Source organism: Apodemus sylvaticus, chromosome 16 (assembly GCF_947179515.1).
Source record: "Apodemus sylvaticus chromosome 16, mApoSyl1.1, whole genome shotgun sequence".
NCBI classification, from domain to species: domain Eukaryota; kingdom Metazoa; phylum Chordata; class Mammalia; order Rodentia; family Muridae; genus Apodemus; species Apodemus sylvaticus.
Genome location: NC_067487.1, coordinates 65,114,839 through 65,131,490, shown reverse-complemented (window position 1 = coordinate 65,131,490; position 16,652 = coordinate 65,114,839). Strand labels below are relative to the sequence as shown.

Below are 16,652 nucleotides of genomic sequence, written 5' to 3'. Positions count from 1 at the left end.
AAGCACAATTCAGGTATTTGAAAAAATATATTTTAGAAATCTTAAAATAATAATAAAAAGCACACACAATTTTCACTTCTTGATACTATCAGCAAATTATTTCTTCGGAGCAAACACTATTGAGTGGATGATTATATAGTTCTAAATCAGATTAAAAATCAGAAACACCAGGGGCTGTGGACCATTTGGAAATAACAGCCTTTTTCTACCTTGATTTTCTTTAATTAAGGGAAAACATTTTTTAAAACAGTTGTGAAAACAACGCTCATGGAAGAATCATAGTTGGTGGCAAGGAATTCTGCACAGCCAGAGTGCTCTTGATGACACTGTCAGCTAACGGCACACTGCACACAGCCGTGAAGTATGTGGGCACGGCTCCACCCACTGGGAAACATGACCCTTGTTTCCAACACACAGGAACAAAGACATTTCACTCTCATCTCTGTTGCTATTTCCTCTTCCCCTTGATTGTCATGCTCAACAGTGCCAGGCCTGCAGTGAGCAGCTCCCAATTATGACATTGCCTGGTGTCCAGCGCATTATCATCCCCTTAATTAACAGTGACTGGAAACAAATAATTTAATTCTGGAACAAATGAAAATGAATCAATAGTGCCAACTCCATTTCCCAGCTTTCTAATCGTTTGTAACAAAGGATAAGAGGGACATGTGTTGCTTTGGTGTGAGATTCATTTGAGAAAATAAAAGACAGATGGACAATGAGTGAGGTCCTATTCCTTACCCCAACAAACACCAATATGCCCAGCAGGAAAATATTTCCTTGGACAGAATCAATATTTTAAAATCACAAAGACGATGTCAGCTTAATATCTTCATTTTCTAAGAAATTTTCAAGACTTGGCTTTGTGAAAAGAAAAAGCAGAAATCTGAACATGGCAGTACACATGTATAATGCCAGCTCTTTTTTTTATTCGATATAATTTTTTATTTACATTTCAAATGATTTCCCCTTTTCTAGCCCCCCCCCCCACTCCCCGAAAGTCCCATAAGCCCCTTTCTCTTCCCCTGTCCTCCCACCCACCCCTTCCCACTTCCCCGTTCTGGTTTTGCCGAATACTGCTTCACTGAGTCTTTCCAGAACAAGGGGCCACTCCTCCTTTCTTCTTGTACCTCATTTGATGTGTGGATTATGTTTTGGGTATTCCAGTTTTCTAGGTTAATATCCACTTATTAGTGAGTGCATACCATGATTCACCTTTTGAGTCTGGGTTACCTCACTTAGTATGATGTTCTCTAGCTCCATCCATTTGCCTAAGAATTTCATGAATTCATTGTTTCTAATGGCTGAATAGTACTCCATTGTGTAGATATACCACATTTTTTGCATCCACTCTTCTGTTGAGGGATACCTGGGTTCTTTCCAGCATCTGGCAATTATAAATAGGGCTGCTATGAACATAGTAGAGCATGTATCCTTATTACATGGTGGGGAATCCTCTGGGTATATGCCATAATGCCAGTTCTTAAGATGCTGAGGCAGGAGGATCATGTGCTTGAGGTCATTCATTCTGGGCCTTATAGTATGATCTCATCTAAGGGGCTGGGGGAGATGAGAACACACCAGGGGCATATTTGTCTATTAAGAAATAACCACATCTTAGTCTAAAATGAGACCTCCTCCAGTCCCTTTTACATTCAAATAGAATTCAAGAGGAAGACATACAAACCTTGGATTTGGAATGACCAGGTGACTTAATTAAGATGTTGCAGGTTCATGGGGCAAGTTAATGGGACTTTGTATAACCGTTCCTGGTTCTAACTCTGCAGCCTGCAGGGTGTGGGCTTGGTGACCGGGACTCCTCTTCATGTTTTAAATTTTTCGATAAGTGGACCTAGCAGATTGTCTGCCAAATGATACTCTGCCACTTCCAGGTACATCTCTTCCAATGGAACCTTAGGATCAAGCAAGCACAGGATGGAGCTGGGGCCTTCCTGGTCCACCGCGAGCCAGATCTGAACTAATAAAATAGCGATGCCACTTTGCTCTGCTAGAATCCAGTCATTATCCAGGAAACTCTGAGAAGCCCATTGCTATTTATTTTTTGATTGATTGAAACATAGTCATCCCCTTTGGGGAAGATTGTGAGAAATATTCAGAAATTAATCTTCACTGACATAGTATTATCCTTCCTCAGAGAGACCTGGCTTCTCTCTTAAGCAAAGAATTTTGGGTATATATATATATATATATATATATATATATATATACATATACATATTTAAAGTGACGCTAGTCTGGTACTTGACTCTGAGGAGCCACAACCATTTTCAAATTTGTGAGAGTTTTGTTCATTTGGCGTGGAAACCCTCTGCTTATACAGATCAAGTAAGAATTTAATAGCTCTCTACTTCACTTCTGCATCTGCTTCAGAGCCAGGTCATTGGTCTACTGGGTCAGCCATTGTAATCATAGCTGGCTCTACAATCCTTTACCGTATCATGGCTGTCTTCCCTCAGGCAGCTCACATGTGGAGCAGTTGTCCTGTATATGAAGTCTGCTCAGCACATACTGACAATATTCTGAAAAATATTGGTTGTAGGTGAGTGTGCATATGGAAGAGAGAACTATGTTGGTATTCCCTGGCTTTGGTCCATGAAACTGTGTCCTGCTGCGTGGGTTATGAGCAACATTTGGTGGTAACTTTTCAAATCTGTAAACCACTTTGCATCCCTTAGTTTATTAAAAAGTAACCACAGTGCCTATTAACATTGTGGGGAAAAGTATCTTTAAGTTATCAATCAGAAAGCAGAAAACTTACAAGTTTTCCTTATTAAAGCAGAATTTCTTATAGTCTTATAATCAGACCATGGGTTTTTTCTACACACATAGACCCAGAGGAGTAGTGTGTGTTTTGATCTCTTTCAAGAAAACAGCTACATCATTGACCCTCCTATGCCCCTGCACATGGATAGTAGTACAACTTTGGTTAACTCTGCCCAAATCAGGAACTTTCCCACAGACTTACTCTACCTCCCAAAGCAGGCTTTCCCTCTATTTAAACACACATAGGCCTCCTTTACCAATAAAACCAGTTATTTGAAACAGCCTAATGCTGGATTTAAGAGCATCCCTAAATAATGTGAAGTATTGTAGTAGTAGGTAGTTCTTTCTTACTTAAAAACTTCAAAAGAAACATGTATGTTCAAATGCTTTTGCTATGCAAACTGAATTCCCACTTAAGCAAAACCAGTCTCCTATTAGCCATTTAAAACACCTCGTGCCACCGGAGCATAGGTGTTTCAATACTTTCCTGGATTTAAAAGCAGATAACTACATTTCTAAGAATCAACATTGTAGCTTCTTAGGCTGACACAAAAATAGAAGAACTATGTTAAAAGTTTCATTCTTGGTGCTGAGATCTTTTTTTGTTTGATTTTTGTTTTTGTTTTTGTTTTTTTGTTTTGTTGTTGGTTTTTTGTTTTTTGTTTTTTGTTTTTTCGAGACAGGGTTTCTCTGTATAGCCCTGACTGTCCTTGAACTCACCCTGTAGACCAGACTGGCCTCGAATTCAGAAATCTGTCTGCCTCTGTCTCTCAAGTGCTGGGATTAAAGGTGTGCGCCACCACGGCTTGGCAGGGCTGAGATCTTATAGGGTGAAACCGTGAGCAATCGTGAGCAAACGCATTACTTTAAAATATGAAGGAGAAAACCTTACCCGAATCCAGAAAGCAAGCGACAGATGAGAAAGAAGCCGTAACCTTGGACAAATGAAGAAAGGAAGGCAAAGAATCCGTTGACAGACATGCAAAGCAGAAGAGACTGCTTCCTTCCCACTTTGTCTGCCAGTCCTCCCCAGAAGAACGCTCCCACCATCATCCCGAGGTACACTATGCTGCCTGCAACACACAGAAAACAGAGGAACAGATCAGAGATTGGGAACAAATAGCACATGTAACAGCAAATGAGGCACAGAAAACACCCCAGCATTTTGCACAGGAAAACACTGCTAAAAGCACATCCTTAGGGATGCAGTACTGGGTTCTCAGAATGGAAGGTATCCTTGCCAGGGCTTTGGCCACCCTGACCCCTCAGTGGTACTGATGGGAGTTATTTCCTTTCCCACCATGTATAGAAGACAAGCTGGTCACATTTCACCCCAGCCTTCTGTGGATGGGTAGGCTGTGGGGAGGCGTGAAACATTTCACAGCAGTCCTGGAGTCTGACCCTGTGTTTCTACTCCCCTCCCCCCAGTGTATCACCATGACAAGGACACCATGAGAAATGAAGTCAAGGGTTCCCCAAGGTCAAATGGACCTCCAAACCATTTCAAATCTCCACTTACACCAGATGACCTGTGCTAAGGCTAGACCTTAACACTTCTAGATGATTCTGTAGCTTCTTTCTTTCTAGTCCTTCTTGAAGGCCCTGGAGTTAAGGAAACTGGAGTGAAGTGGAGTTGAGCTGAGGAAAGTGGACTCAGCCATCACAAGGCTTAAACGTAAGGAGTTTCCAGCTCTTGTCATCAGAGAGCTCCTAGAGCTCAGGGTTCAATGAGAAGAGAATGTCTCAGTGTGCTGGGAAATGTTAACGTTGACTGGATCCCCGAGGAAAACAAATGGAAATTCAGGAACACCCGATATCCTTCTTGCTGTCACTGGGAGCGGACATTTGAATTTTCTAATTCTCTCTCTTCTAAGAAAACAAACCTCTGTGAGGGTGAAACAACGTTAGATGCTGCAAATGCCAGTTCAGAAGCCTCTCTGAAACTGAAACGCCCAAGAGACAAGACGCAGCCAGTTAAGGTGTCTTAGGTCTAGATGAGACACTTTAGAGGCTGTTACCTCAGTTTTCATCCATTTTCACTCCCTCTTCTCTCCCTGTAATCTATCTATCTATCTATCTATCTATCTATCTATCTATCTATCTACATACCTATGTATGTATGTATGTATGAATGAATGTATGTATGTATGTATGTATGTATGTATGTATGTATGTATCTATCTATCTATCTATCTATCTATCTATCATCTATCTACCTATCTATCACTCTATCATCTACCTACCCATCATCTACCCATCAGTTTGTCTGTCTGTCTGAACAAGATCTTTCTGTACTTCCCTGCCTGGCCTAAAATTTACTATTGAGACCAGGCTTGCCATGACCCTCTGCCTTAGATTAGTGCTGATATTGCTATGATCATAGGCATGAATCCTTGGTCCAAGCACTATTTTTAAATATACACTCCAGATAGTCTGATGAAGTAAGAAGGGGAGAAAAAGCTAATTTACTAGTGAGATTAGCTTAAGAAATATCCTGATTAAACATTCATATCCTCCTAGTTATTACTGGCCACATAACTGATGAGTCACTGTGAGGCTCAGAAGGAGAACACTTGGCAAGGCCTTCCGACCACCATATCAAGACTGAGAATGTGCTCATACAGCCACAGAGAATGCAAGTTTCAGAACAGCTGTGAAATCTGACCATTTTCTCACCAAATCCACTTTCTAACCAGACTTGGATACTGCAGAGAAGTGGATGAAGCCTTTGTCCATGGCTGACATAATTTTCTCCTTACTATGGGACTGCACACACACTTCCCCCTTATCAATAGAGAATATATATATATCATGAGATCTGAAGTGATGTTATTTCTCCACCTGTGAAATGAGCCAATTCAATCCAGAATACATACACACACACACACACACACACACACACACACACACACACACACACACACAGACACACAGACACACAGACACACACACACACACACACACACACACAGGTTTACTGGGAAGCTGCTTTCAAGTTGGATTGAAAACACTAGGCCTTGGGGATATGAACCCTCCATTGGGTGGGTCCTTTGGAATTCCTCTTTATCTGCGTTAAAACCTAGTGCTACAGGTCAATGCCTAGTGCAATTAAAAACTATTCCAATTCCCAGAATGCTCCAGTTACTATTTTGAATACCACCAGTGTTATTTCTGCCAAGCTCACCTTAGAAATATATATTATGCTCAAATCAAGAAGCAGGTGATATAAACTAGGATTTCTAGCTGTTGAGTTTGATTGACCCCCAACCTTGTTCCATGTAAGGAAGTAAACATGCCAGAGGCAAGGGCAGTTAACCTAGATTTTCCACACCCCCTAGACTTTAACCACCCATGACCCCCCACTTCCTCAATCTCCTCCCTGCCTTCCCATACCATGAAGATATTTGGATAGTCAGCCTCTTGAGAGAACATAGTTTCTAGACTGAGTAGCTTATTAAAAAGTAAGCCAGAGGGTAACAGCAAGGCCAGACCTTCCACGGCCTCCTGGGAAAAAATGACCAGAACTAGAGCATCGGTAAAGTAGGTAGCCATCTTAGGGGTGCTGGGTCCCCCATGTGTTCATTAGGTTCTATCAGGGTACTTCAAGGAGCATGTTTAAAGAGTCGTTTGTCCAACAGAGGAGACATGGATTCCAATAGAAGAGTCAGCAGGGGAGAGAGGCTGTCAATTCTCACTTGAACTCTGGGGAGACTAAGAACGGAACATGCAGAGGTTGGGGTGGGGTGGACAGGTAGCACACATCTTTAATCCTAGCACTTGGGAGGCAGAGGCAAGTGGATCTCCAAGTTTGAGGCCAGCCTGGACTACAGAGTGAGTTCCAGGACAGCTAGGGCTGTTACACGGTAAAACCCTGTCTGGAAAACACAAGGTAAAAAAGTCAAAAACGAACATGTGAGAAGGAAGACTCAGGATGGTATCGAGGTTCTCCACAGTTGGTAGATTTATCACAAAAGAGCGTAACACCAAGCTATATCTTCCTTCCATTTTTGCTTAAGTATCTTTTGTGGCTTAAATTTTTTTCTTAGTACTAGTAATTAGTCTAGTCCATTGGGCATGCTATGGAAAGGATTACACCTACCAAACAGCTTATTTGAGAGAAGCACATGGACATTAGAATTCTCATTTGTGTTCATGTAATCTAATTAGAGGCAAGCATTCTGGGTGTTTGCAGAGGACACAGACAGTACTTCCTACTGTGTCCGCCTTGTTGCTTTGTATCCTTGGTGTTGTACGGGGAGTCCTTGAGAACCCGGAGGAGCTGGACATTCTAGATGTGCACCTGCCTTCTCCGCTCTCCATGCTTCATGGTGTGGTGAGCTCAGGGGTAAGAAGGACCTTCAGCCAGAGCCCCTCAGTTTAGAAGTGAGGAGACTAGAAGTTGTGAGAAGGCAGAATTTGAAGTTGCATCTTTTAGACATTTACTCTTCAAACTATGTCTGACCCTTGGACCAAGGATGTTGATAGAAACACAGGCTCCTGGGCTTTCCAAGGCCAACTGGTTGACTTGTCACTTGAGCCTGATCCCTAAGTGACCTGTATGCTCATGTGATCCCGAAAGTCCTCTTAGGTTGGCATGCTTTTCATGGAAACCTCCTCAGAAATACATTTCTCACTTAGGGTCTAATATGTGTTAGAGGAGAGATGACACAGGCTACAGGCTGTTTTGAGAGAACAGTTTTTTTTTGTGCTCAGATTCCATCTTAGAGAACCTGACCTAAGGTTGAACTCAAGTTAACTAACAGGCTGGTACCTAGTACTATTTTCCAGGTTACCCCGCCTCAAGACCTGTGGCTAGTACAAGTTTCCAGGCTACCCACAACAAGACCTGCATCTAGCACCAGTTTCCAGTATATTCCCCAACAAATCTGCACTCCCAGGTTACAAGTCTACCCCTGGCACTTCACTTTCCTAACAACCACCAATCAGGAGGAAAACAGAAGTTAAGTTTATGGTTTGGCTCCCAGTACCAGATAATTATGTTAAAGGTCATAATGCCCCCCCCCCCATCAGATGTGTATCAGGCTAGATACTCCACTTCATGCCTCTATAAATGCTTGCCTAAAACCGGGCTCAGGGCTGCACCCTCCTCTTCTACTGCATTAGAGACCTTGGTATGGCCCAGGCTCAAGCCTGAATAAAGAGACCCTAGTGTTGATTCCATCAGAATCGGCTCCTTGGTAGCCTTTTGGGATTCACAAACCCTTCCTGGCACAACATCTCTCCCTTCAAAGACAGGGCAGTCAGAGCTCTCTGAAGGAGCTGAAGCTCTCTCTCAAAAGGATAAACAGGAGCCATAAAAAGGCTTTTGCTCTGGGCATGGGGCCCTATGCCTTTAATCCCAGCACTCTCTGTGTTCAAGGCCAGCCCAGTCTACAGACCAAGTATCAGGACAGCCAGAGCTGAACAGAGAAACCCTGCTGTGAACCTTCCCTTGTTATAAAAGAAACAGTTGATGCCCTGGGACCCATCTTCCTTAGGACTGCCAAGTGAACCTTATGTTCAATTTGGAGAGAGAAACAGAAAGACACTCTGGACTGTGACTCTTGTGCTTCTTCATAAATGTATTTAATCCAGTGAGGCTGTCAAGAGTTCGAACCTGGCCTGGAACAAAAACCCACACTCCCTTACCCACGATTCTAGTGAAGGCCATTTTTAGCCAGACAAGTGTCTTACTCTTCAGAGGTGAACCCCAAGGCCTGAGTATGACTTTCTCATCAAGGCATTTACTAACAAGAAGGCTGGTTCAATTTGATGTAATCATATCCTCTTTCCCCCTGATAAATATCACATTTCCATTTCTGTCTCTGCTAGGCTACTTTTCATTCCTTCTGACAGTCCCTGAAGGGGGTCACATCCTTTCTCCTAACTTCAGTTTAAGCCACATTTACACAAAACATAAAACTTCAGGAAATGAGCTCCAGTTTTGTTTTGTTTTCTCATACTGTCAATTGGGTTTTAAAAACGGTTTTAAACAGTTTGGTTATCTCTGAGTAATGGGTGACTTTGGAATTCACTGCACCATTTACAAATTTATTTTCAGTGAAAAGTTTTTTTATGGTGATCTGCTGAACTCACTGGGGAAAAAAATATCCATGAGGTAATAATGATCTTACCTGACGCGTGGAGGATTTTCTTTTCTTTTTTCTTTTTTTTTATTCGATATATTTTTTATTTACATTTCAAATGATTTCCCCTTTTCTGGACCCCCACTACCCGAAAGTCCCATAAGCCCCTTTCTCTCCCCCTGTCCTCCCACCCACCCCTTCCCACTTCCCCGTTCTGGTTTTGCCCTATGCTGCTTCACTGAGTCTTTCCAGAACAAGGGGCCACTCCTCCTTTCTTCTTGTACCTCATTTGATGTGTGGATTATGTTTTGGGCATTCCAGTTTTCTAGGTTAATATCCACTTATTAGTGAGTGCATACCATGATTGATCTTTTGAGTCTGGGTTACCTCACTTAGTATGATGTTCTCCAGCTCCATCCATTTGCTTAAGAATTTCATGAATTCATTGTTTCTAATGGCTGAATAGTACTCCATTGTGTAGATATACCACATTTTTTGCACCCACTCTTCTGTTGAGGGATACCTGGGTTCTTTCTAGCTTCTGGCAATTATAAATAGGGCTGCTATGAACATAGTGGAGCATGTATCCTTATTACATGCTGGGGAATCCTCTGGGTATATGCCCAGGAGTGGTATAGCAGGATCTTCTAGAAGTGAGGTGCCCAATTTTCAGAGGAACCGCCAGACTGATTTCCAGAGTGGTTGTACCAATTTGCAACCCCACCAGCAGTGGAGGAGTGTTCCTCTTTCTCCACACCCTCTCCAACACCTGCTGTCTCCTGAATTTTTAATCTTAGTCATTCTGACTGGTGTAAGGTGAAATCTCAGGGTTATTTTGATTTGCATTTCCCTAATGACTAATGAAGTTGAGCATTTTTTAAGATGCTTCTCTGCCATCCGAAGTTCTTCAGGTGAGAATTCTTTGTTTAACTCTGTACCCCATTTTTTAATAGGGTTGTTTGGTTTTCTGGAGTCTAACTTCTTGAGTTCTTTATATATATATATTATTACTTCCTGTCATTTTTGATGTTCTTTTTATATTTGAGTGTTTATCTTCTTTTGGGTCTGATGAAGGAAGGTAACTATCTTGCTTTTTCCAGGGTGTAGTTTCCCTCCTTGCATTGGAGTTTTCCTCCTATTATTCTTTGCAGAGCTGGGTTTTTTCTTTGACTGTTGAGTCAATGGTTTCTATGGTATCTTCGGCATCTGAGATTCTTTCTTCCATCTCTTGTATTCTGTTGTTTATATTTGTATCTATGGCCCCTGATTTCTTCTCAAGGTTTTCTATCTCCAAAGTTGTCTCCCTTTGTGATTTCTTAGTTGTTTCTACTTCTGTTTTTAGATCCAGGATGGTTTTGCTCAGTTCCATCATTTGTTTGTTTGTGTTTTCCTGTAATTCTTTAAGAGATTTTTGTGTTTCCTCTTTCATGACTTCTGCCTGTTGACGCAAGTTCTCCTGCATTTCTTTAAGGTTTTTTTTTTTTTTTTTTTTTTTTTTTTTTTTTTTTTTTTGCCTTTCTTCTTTATTGGCTTCTATCTCTTGGGCCTTATTCTCCTGCATTTCTTTAAGTGATTTTTGTGTTTCCATTATACAGGTTTCTAGCTTATTCATGTTCCCCTGTATTTCTTTAAGAGATTTATTTATGTCCTTTTTGTGTTCTTCTAGCAGCACCATGATCAGTGATTTTAAATTCAAATTTTGTTTCTCTGGTGTGTTGGCATAACCAGGACTTGCTGATGTTGGAGAGTTTGGTTCAGATGCTGCCATATTGCCTAGATTTCTGCTAGTAGCGTTTCTGCGTTTGCCCTTCGCCATCTTGTTCTCTAGAGCTAGTTGGTCTTGTCTCTGGCTGGTGTTTCAGCCTCCTGAGAGGCTCTAGGGCTATTTCTGCAACACTGGATGGCAGGGTTTCCCCTGTTGCAGATTGCTGATGTGTTGTCCTCCTCTTGGGTGCCCTTGCAGCCCTAGTGTGCTTTGTTCCAGATTGTGTCTGTGAACCAGATGGTGCCCGTTTGCTCCTTCAGGGAGTGCTGAGGGTGTATGCTGCAGGGACCTTTTCTGCGTGCTGATCACTCTGCTGGCCAGCGGAACTCCCAACCGGGTTGGTGCACACAAGGCTAGCCTCACTGTTCAGGCCCTGAGTCTAGGCAAAAGCCTGGCAGGCCAATGTCTGAGCAAAGTTCCCCCCAGCTGTGAGTGTTAATTGGGTCTGTCAGGTGGCCAGGATGGTGGCATACGCGCTCCCTGAGAGTGCTGGGAGAGTCTGCTGGGCTAACAACCTCCTGGCCGGGTCGGCACACAGATGGCCCACCGAGCAGCCCAGGGCTTGGGGGCAGTCCAGGGCATGACCGTCTTAGACCCGAGCTATGTCAGCCTCGGGCTAGCCTGTTAGCCACTTTTGCCTGCTAGGACTCTCTGGCTTCCCATAGGCAAAATGGCGGCGGTGCGCTTGCCGGCCTGGACAAACAACCTCCTGGCTGGGTTTGCACACCGGTGGCTCCCCGACCAGCTCAGTGCCTGGGTACAGGCCAACGCCTGTCGGGCTTAGACCCCCTCGATGTTGGTCTCGGGTTGTATTTGTGTACCTCAGTCTGTCTGATCTCTCTGGCGTCCGAGAACCAAGATGGAGGCCTTGTAACTGACTGGCGGGAGGCAGAGTTCTGAAGTGGCTTCTGTGTGGTGAAAGGCGCAGTAAATCCTCTGCTGCTTGCAGCCTGGCTGGCCAGCGATGGCCAGTGGTCATGGGCGCAGGGTCTGCCTGGACCCTGTCAGCTTGGTTCTACTGCTGATGGCCCTTCCTCTGGACCAGCCGCTGCTGCTGTTGCTGCCGCTGCCACCGCCCTCCAGGATTTTCTTATGTTAAAACTTCTAAGCCAATGTGAAATGTGTCATTTTGAATAAAAAGAACATACCCGTCAATGTTTGAAAAGATTAATATAACATAGTCTGTTATATTCGTAGAAGAAAAATGCCATTATTGCCAGAATTGTGTTCATCATTTCTATATATTACTTCTTTCATAAGAAGTATATATACTTATTTTTCTCAAGTAGAGTTCCCCCTCCCCCAAACCCTAGGTGTGCCTACAGTAGAATCTCACTGATGGAGATTCTCTTCTTGACTAAATCTATCCAGTGAGACTCTTCACACCTCATCTAGGTCCTGCATTCCTCTCTACGTTGTTCAGTTTCAGCAAGACTCCTGCTAAGGCAGGGCCCTTTGTGCGTAGTGACACCTCGTGATACCTGATTGGGCCCCTCATCCTCTGCCATCCCCCAGCAGATGTCTGAGTAGCCTGGCTTGCCTTCAGCAAGACTCCAGCTAGATTGACCTGGTGAGAATTCCTCCTGCCCTAGGATTTGTTCTCTCACTAGCTTTCTACCCATCTACTAGGAACTATTCTCTCTGGCTGTCAATTCTGACTTTTCCTTTTAATAGATATTAAGCCTGACTTCCCCCTATGCCTACTGGGATGGTCGTCAATAGAGCTGGCATACTGTCTTTTAGCAGTAAGAAACTTAAATAAATAGCCTTCAGTTTGATGCTTCTTAGCTGTGATTTACTTACCCAACTCACTAAGTCAAGCAGCCTCACCCCACCCCACCAACAGGCACATTAGGACTGGTCACTGCAAGCCTTTAATTCTGATTCACCCTTTTTTCTTCTGTTTCCATGGGTGGCACTCCGTGATCGCCACAAGCCTTCTGCGCATGCACCCGCCCTGTTCTTTCCAGTTCTGTTTGTTGCTAATTATACATTTGATTACAACTCAATCACATAAATGGTGAAATGGGCGTGAGAGGAATGGAAACCATGACTATGAAAATGAACTTAAGACCCAGGAAAGAAAACAAAGGTGCTGTGAAGCAAACGTGCACCACATAATTAAAGACCTAAAGTGGAGGCCGTGTTTAGACTGAGTGGCATATGCCTTACGGCTCTCACTCTGCATTAAAGAATTCTCAACCTGAAAAGTCAAGGCCTTGGAGAGCTAGGAGAATGCAAAAGACGATGGCGAACTCCAGACTGAAGAGCGCTTCCAGTGGAAGGGCTGCTCTGCAGGCCAACATGTTAACTACTCATGTAAGGACCCGTGGGTGTTAATGCTCTGTGCTGACTTTTCCAATACAAAGTATCAGTTATGATTCAAATGCAAGGTTTGTGAAGTCTTGCTTTGTGTTAAAGGAAACCAGGCTTACACAAGTCACCGGGACAGCCACCGTTCAATCACTTGCTAATAGGAAGCGATCACTATTGTCTTATCACTAAAGCAAACCAAAAGCTAGTTAAGGCCAGCTCCATGGTTCTTGGCCTCCCCCTCTCCAGTTCCCTTTGAGAAAGATCCTGCTTCAGAATTTTTAGTCCATACTAGAAAATCCTTAGAGTGAAGTCAAAGCATTTGAACCTAGTTTGAGTCTTTCTTTGATAATTAGTTGTAAGGTCTTAGGCCAGTCTCTCAGAGTTTTCCTGGGCCAAGTGCTTGTGCTAGGCTGGGTGGGTGGTTGACCCTGCAAAGATGACTTAGCCTTCTGCTTTGGTCTTGGGGTGGAGGTCTGCCATTGCTGGTTTCTTCCACATCTTCCACATCTATTCACTTCTGTGGAAGCTTCCACATCTGCTGTCCAGTGATCAGAGTCCTCATACCTCCAGCCGTGTTGTCTGAATTAGTATGGCTTCCCTTGACTAAACACCACCATTGCCTACTCCATAAAAGTCTGATCTCAGTGGCCTATCCCCAGCTGCCAGTCCCTATCACAACTCAATGCTTAGATGGCTACAAGTTTCCTCTTTATCTGTAATTTTCAATTTCTTAATGCTTCTCTGTTTAAAATTGGTGCTTAAAGTAGAAAAGGTTTAAGAAATGTTAATCAGGTTCTGCACTTACTCTATTAGACTTATTCACTGAAATACTGACAAGCACCAAGCATGATGGTAAATACCTGTAATCTCAACTGTGGGTAGGTGGGGACAACAGGATCACATGTTCAAGGCCAGTGTAGCCAGCTAGCAAGCTCCTCTCGAAGAAGAAGAAGAAGAAGAAGAAGAAGAAGAAGAAGAAGAAGAAGAAGAAGAAGAAGAAGAAGAAGAACAAGAACAAGAAGAACAAGAACAAGAAGAACAAGAACAAGAAGAACAAGAAGAACAAGAAGGAAGAAGAGGAAGATGATAAAGAAATAAAGGAAGGAAGGAACTTAGAAGTGATCCCATTATTAAGGCAATGGGAGTTGAGAGAAAGGGAAAATAAAACAAAAAACATATTTTTTGAATTATTTTCCCTTCCCATCATTTACCACTCTGAATATTGCACCAGGCAACAATGAGTTAAGTGTTCAGGCCAGATAGCCTAGATCTGTCTCTCACATTCCTGAGCCCATGGTCCTAGGTAAGTAAGTTACTTAATTTTTCTGTGCCCCAGTTTTCTTCTCAGTATAATGGGGATAATAATACTTATCTTACAGGGTTTCTGAATGACTAAATGGGATAAAGGAGTTTCTTAACTGGGTAAAACATGGTTTCTCAGTAGCAGCAATCTCTAATATTTTTATTGTTGAGGGGTAGACAGGAAAGGGGGAAAGAAGGAAGGGATGAAAGCGCTCACAGAAGGAGAGGATCACGGGCTGGCACTGCGTAGCCTCCCTCAGCTCAAGGCCTGAAAAGGAGCCACTTGAAACAGTGCTGGAGAAATAATATAACTTTTAAAATCTCAGCTATACACATATACAGATGCATGTGCAGGAAATATACAAACACCTTCGGGTGCACACACCCATGCATGTGCACACATATGTGTTATTTTTGCAATCAGAAACCTTAAAGAATTCACCATTAATAAGCTTTACCTAATCACAACCTCACACTTAATCTCTTCCATCTTTTTAAAATTTTATTTATTCATTTATCTTCGTGTATGTATTGAAGTGCTAGGAATTGAATTCAGGGTCTCATATATGCTAAGTTCCCTACCACTGAGCTATCCTTCCATCTCCAGTTTTCAATTCCTATTTACAGTAGCCACGAGTAGGAGCCGTTATATGCTCAAATGTATCTATGGACTTTCACAAAATCAAATAGAACCAAGGAAAATAAACCAAAGACACACATACGAATGGGGGTAGGGAGGTGGCTTTCAAATTTGCACCGGAGAATATTTACAACAAAAGTCAGCTCACCTCAGCTAGAAAGAACTGTAAATATCAGATGCCATCCATTGCTTCCTTCTGATTCACATTTAGAAAGCCTGACATTTAAGTGTGTCATCCAGGCAGGGGCAGAGACTGTCTGCTTATGTGGGCAATGCTCCCAATTTACCCAAGTCCACCTAGGCACAACAGCGTATGAAGGTCAGAGACATTTTGCCAAATCCCATGAGCAGGGAGACTAGATGGAATCCCATCCATTCTCTAATGCTCTTCATTTCAAATGGCGAGGATATAGCATGCTTGTTTGGCAGGAGACGAGGCATGAAAATGTTCTTTACAGTAAAATCTTCTTCCCACCCTGGAAGCAGGCAATTGCAATGCACTTGGTATTTGAAACAATCATTATAGTTATAATAACAATAACAACAACAGGTACTAAGAAAGGATATTAATGTGAGTCTGTTCATAATCTGTGATGAGCACCATACATTTATCACACATCAATGGGAGCTCAGCTTTTCAAGATTCTCCTACTCCAAGCTGTTAGCCGAGGAGGAAAGTGGTGACTGAATTCACTATCCTTGATCCGGGATGGGAGGTGCAGCAGTGGTTAGTAATTATCACATCCCTTCTTTGATTTCCTGCTGCAAGCTAGACATCTTGCTAAGCACGAGGCAGAGAGGGAAGAAAGGCCACCAAAATGTGACTAGGACATGGCCTTTCCTCTTTTGCAGTTCAGACAGCTTTAAATCTAGATGTACATTAGAACCCTCTGTTATATGACTAAAGTTTTCCCAGGAATATGGAAGACATACATCTTCTCATCCAAGATAGGGATCCCAAGACAGACTAAAGTCAGACACCACCAAAATCCAACGTCTGTAAAGCAATACCTTTTATTTAAGTTACTTACAGGAGTATTGGTGAGGGATTACAGGAGCACAAATGACTCAAAGACAGCTGCATCGCCAAGGCTCACCCCAATAGGAGTGAGCCAAAAACTGGGAAACACGGAGTGCACTGCACATAGCCTGCAGGCAGATCAACAGATTGGAGAGAGTCCCTTCGAAGTAACTCTGATCTAAACCTCTTCCAGGCTGCTCAGCTCATTTCTGCTTCTTCCAGTCAACTGGTCTGGTCTCAGAGTCTTCTTTGCATTCTAGCTTTGCTCCTTCATGAGGGAGTCTCAGTTTCTATTGTTCACTCTGGCAGAGAGGGGACCTAGTGGATCTGGTTAGGGACTTCCTGAAGCTACCATTTTGAGTCGTTCACCTTCTTGCCTAAGGAACTTCCCTGTAGCATGGAATGTTTCTATCTCTGAGGAAACTGTTACACAACACCTTCTGAGGAGGGGAGATGTGATAACACACACGTGTACTTCCAGTGCTCTGGAGACTGACTTCAAAGCAAGCCTGGACCACATAACAAGTCCGTCGTGTTTCAAAAACAAGCAAAGCATCTAAAGGAGTTTACCCAGGGGTCCAGTGCCCACACTAGGCCTAGATAAATGATATCTTTAAAATTTTTCCCACATGATTCTAATGTAAAGATGTGTCTTTGAACCTTTTTCTTCTTGCTAAAAGTAATTACCAAAATATCAAATACATGCGGCAATTAAAGCAAGTGCATCATGCTTATGGG

General features: G+C 42.9%; 1 protein-coding gene across 6 annotated transcripts in view; it reads right to left on the bottom strand.

The window, feature by feature from the left end:
* Nucleotides 1-16,652, bottom strand: part of Sv2c (synaptic vesicle glycoprotein 2C) — a 185,536-nt gene that overhangs the window by 96,925 nt on the left and 71,959 nt on the right. For 5 of the 6 annotated variants that reach the window (XM_052159624.1, XM_052159619.1, XM_052159620.1 and 2 more), the window contains one exon: nt 3,677-3,857. The exons of the other annotated variant lie outside the window; for it this stretch is intronic. In XM_052159624.1, the coding sequence (XP_052015584.1) occupies nt 3,677-3,857 (181 nt within the window). The remainder of the gene's footprint in view (nt 1-3,676; nt 3,858-16,652) is intronic. 6 annotated transcript variants of the gene reach the window in all.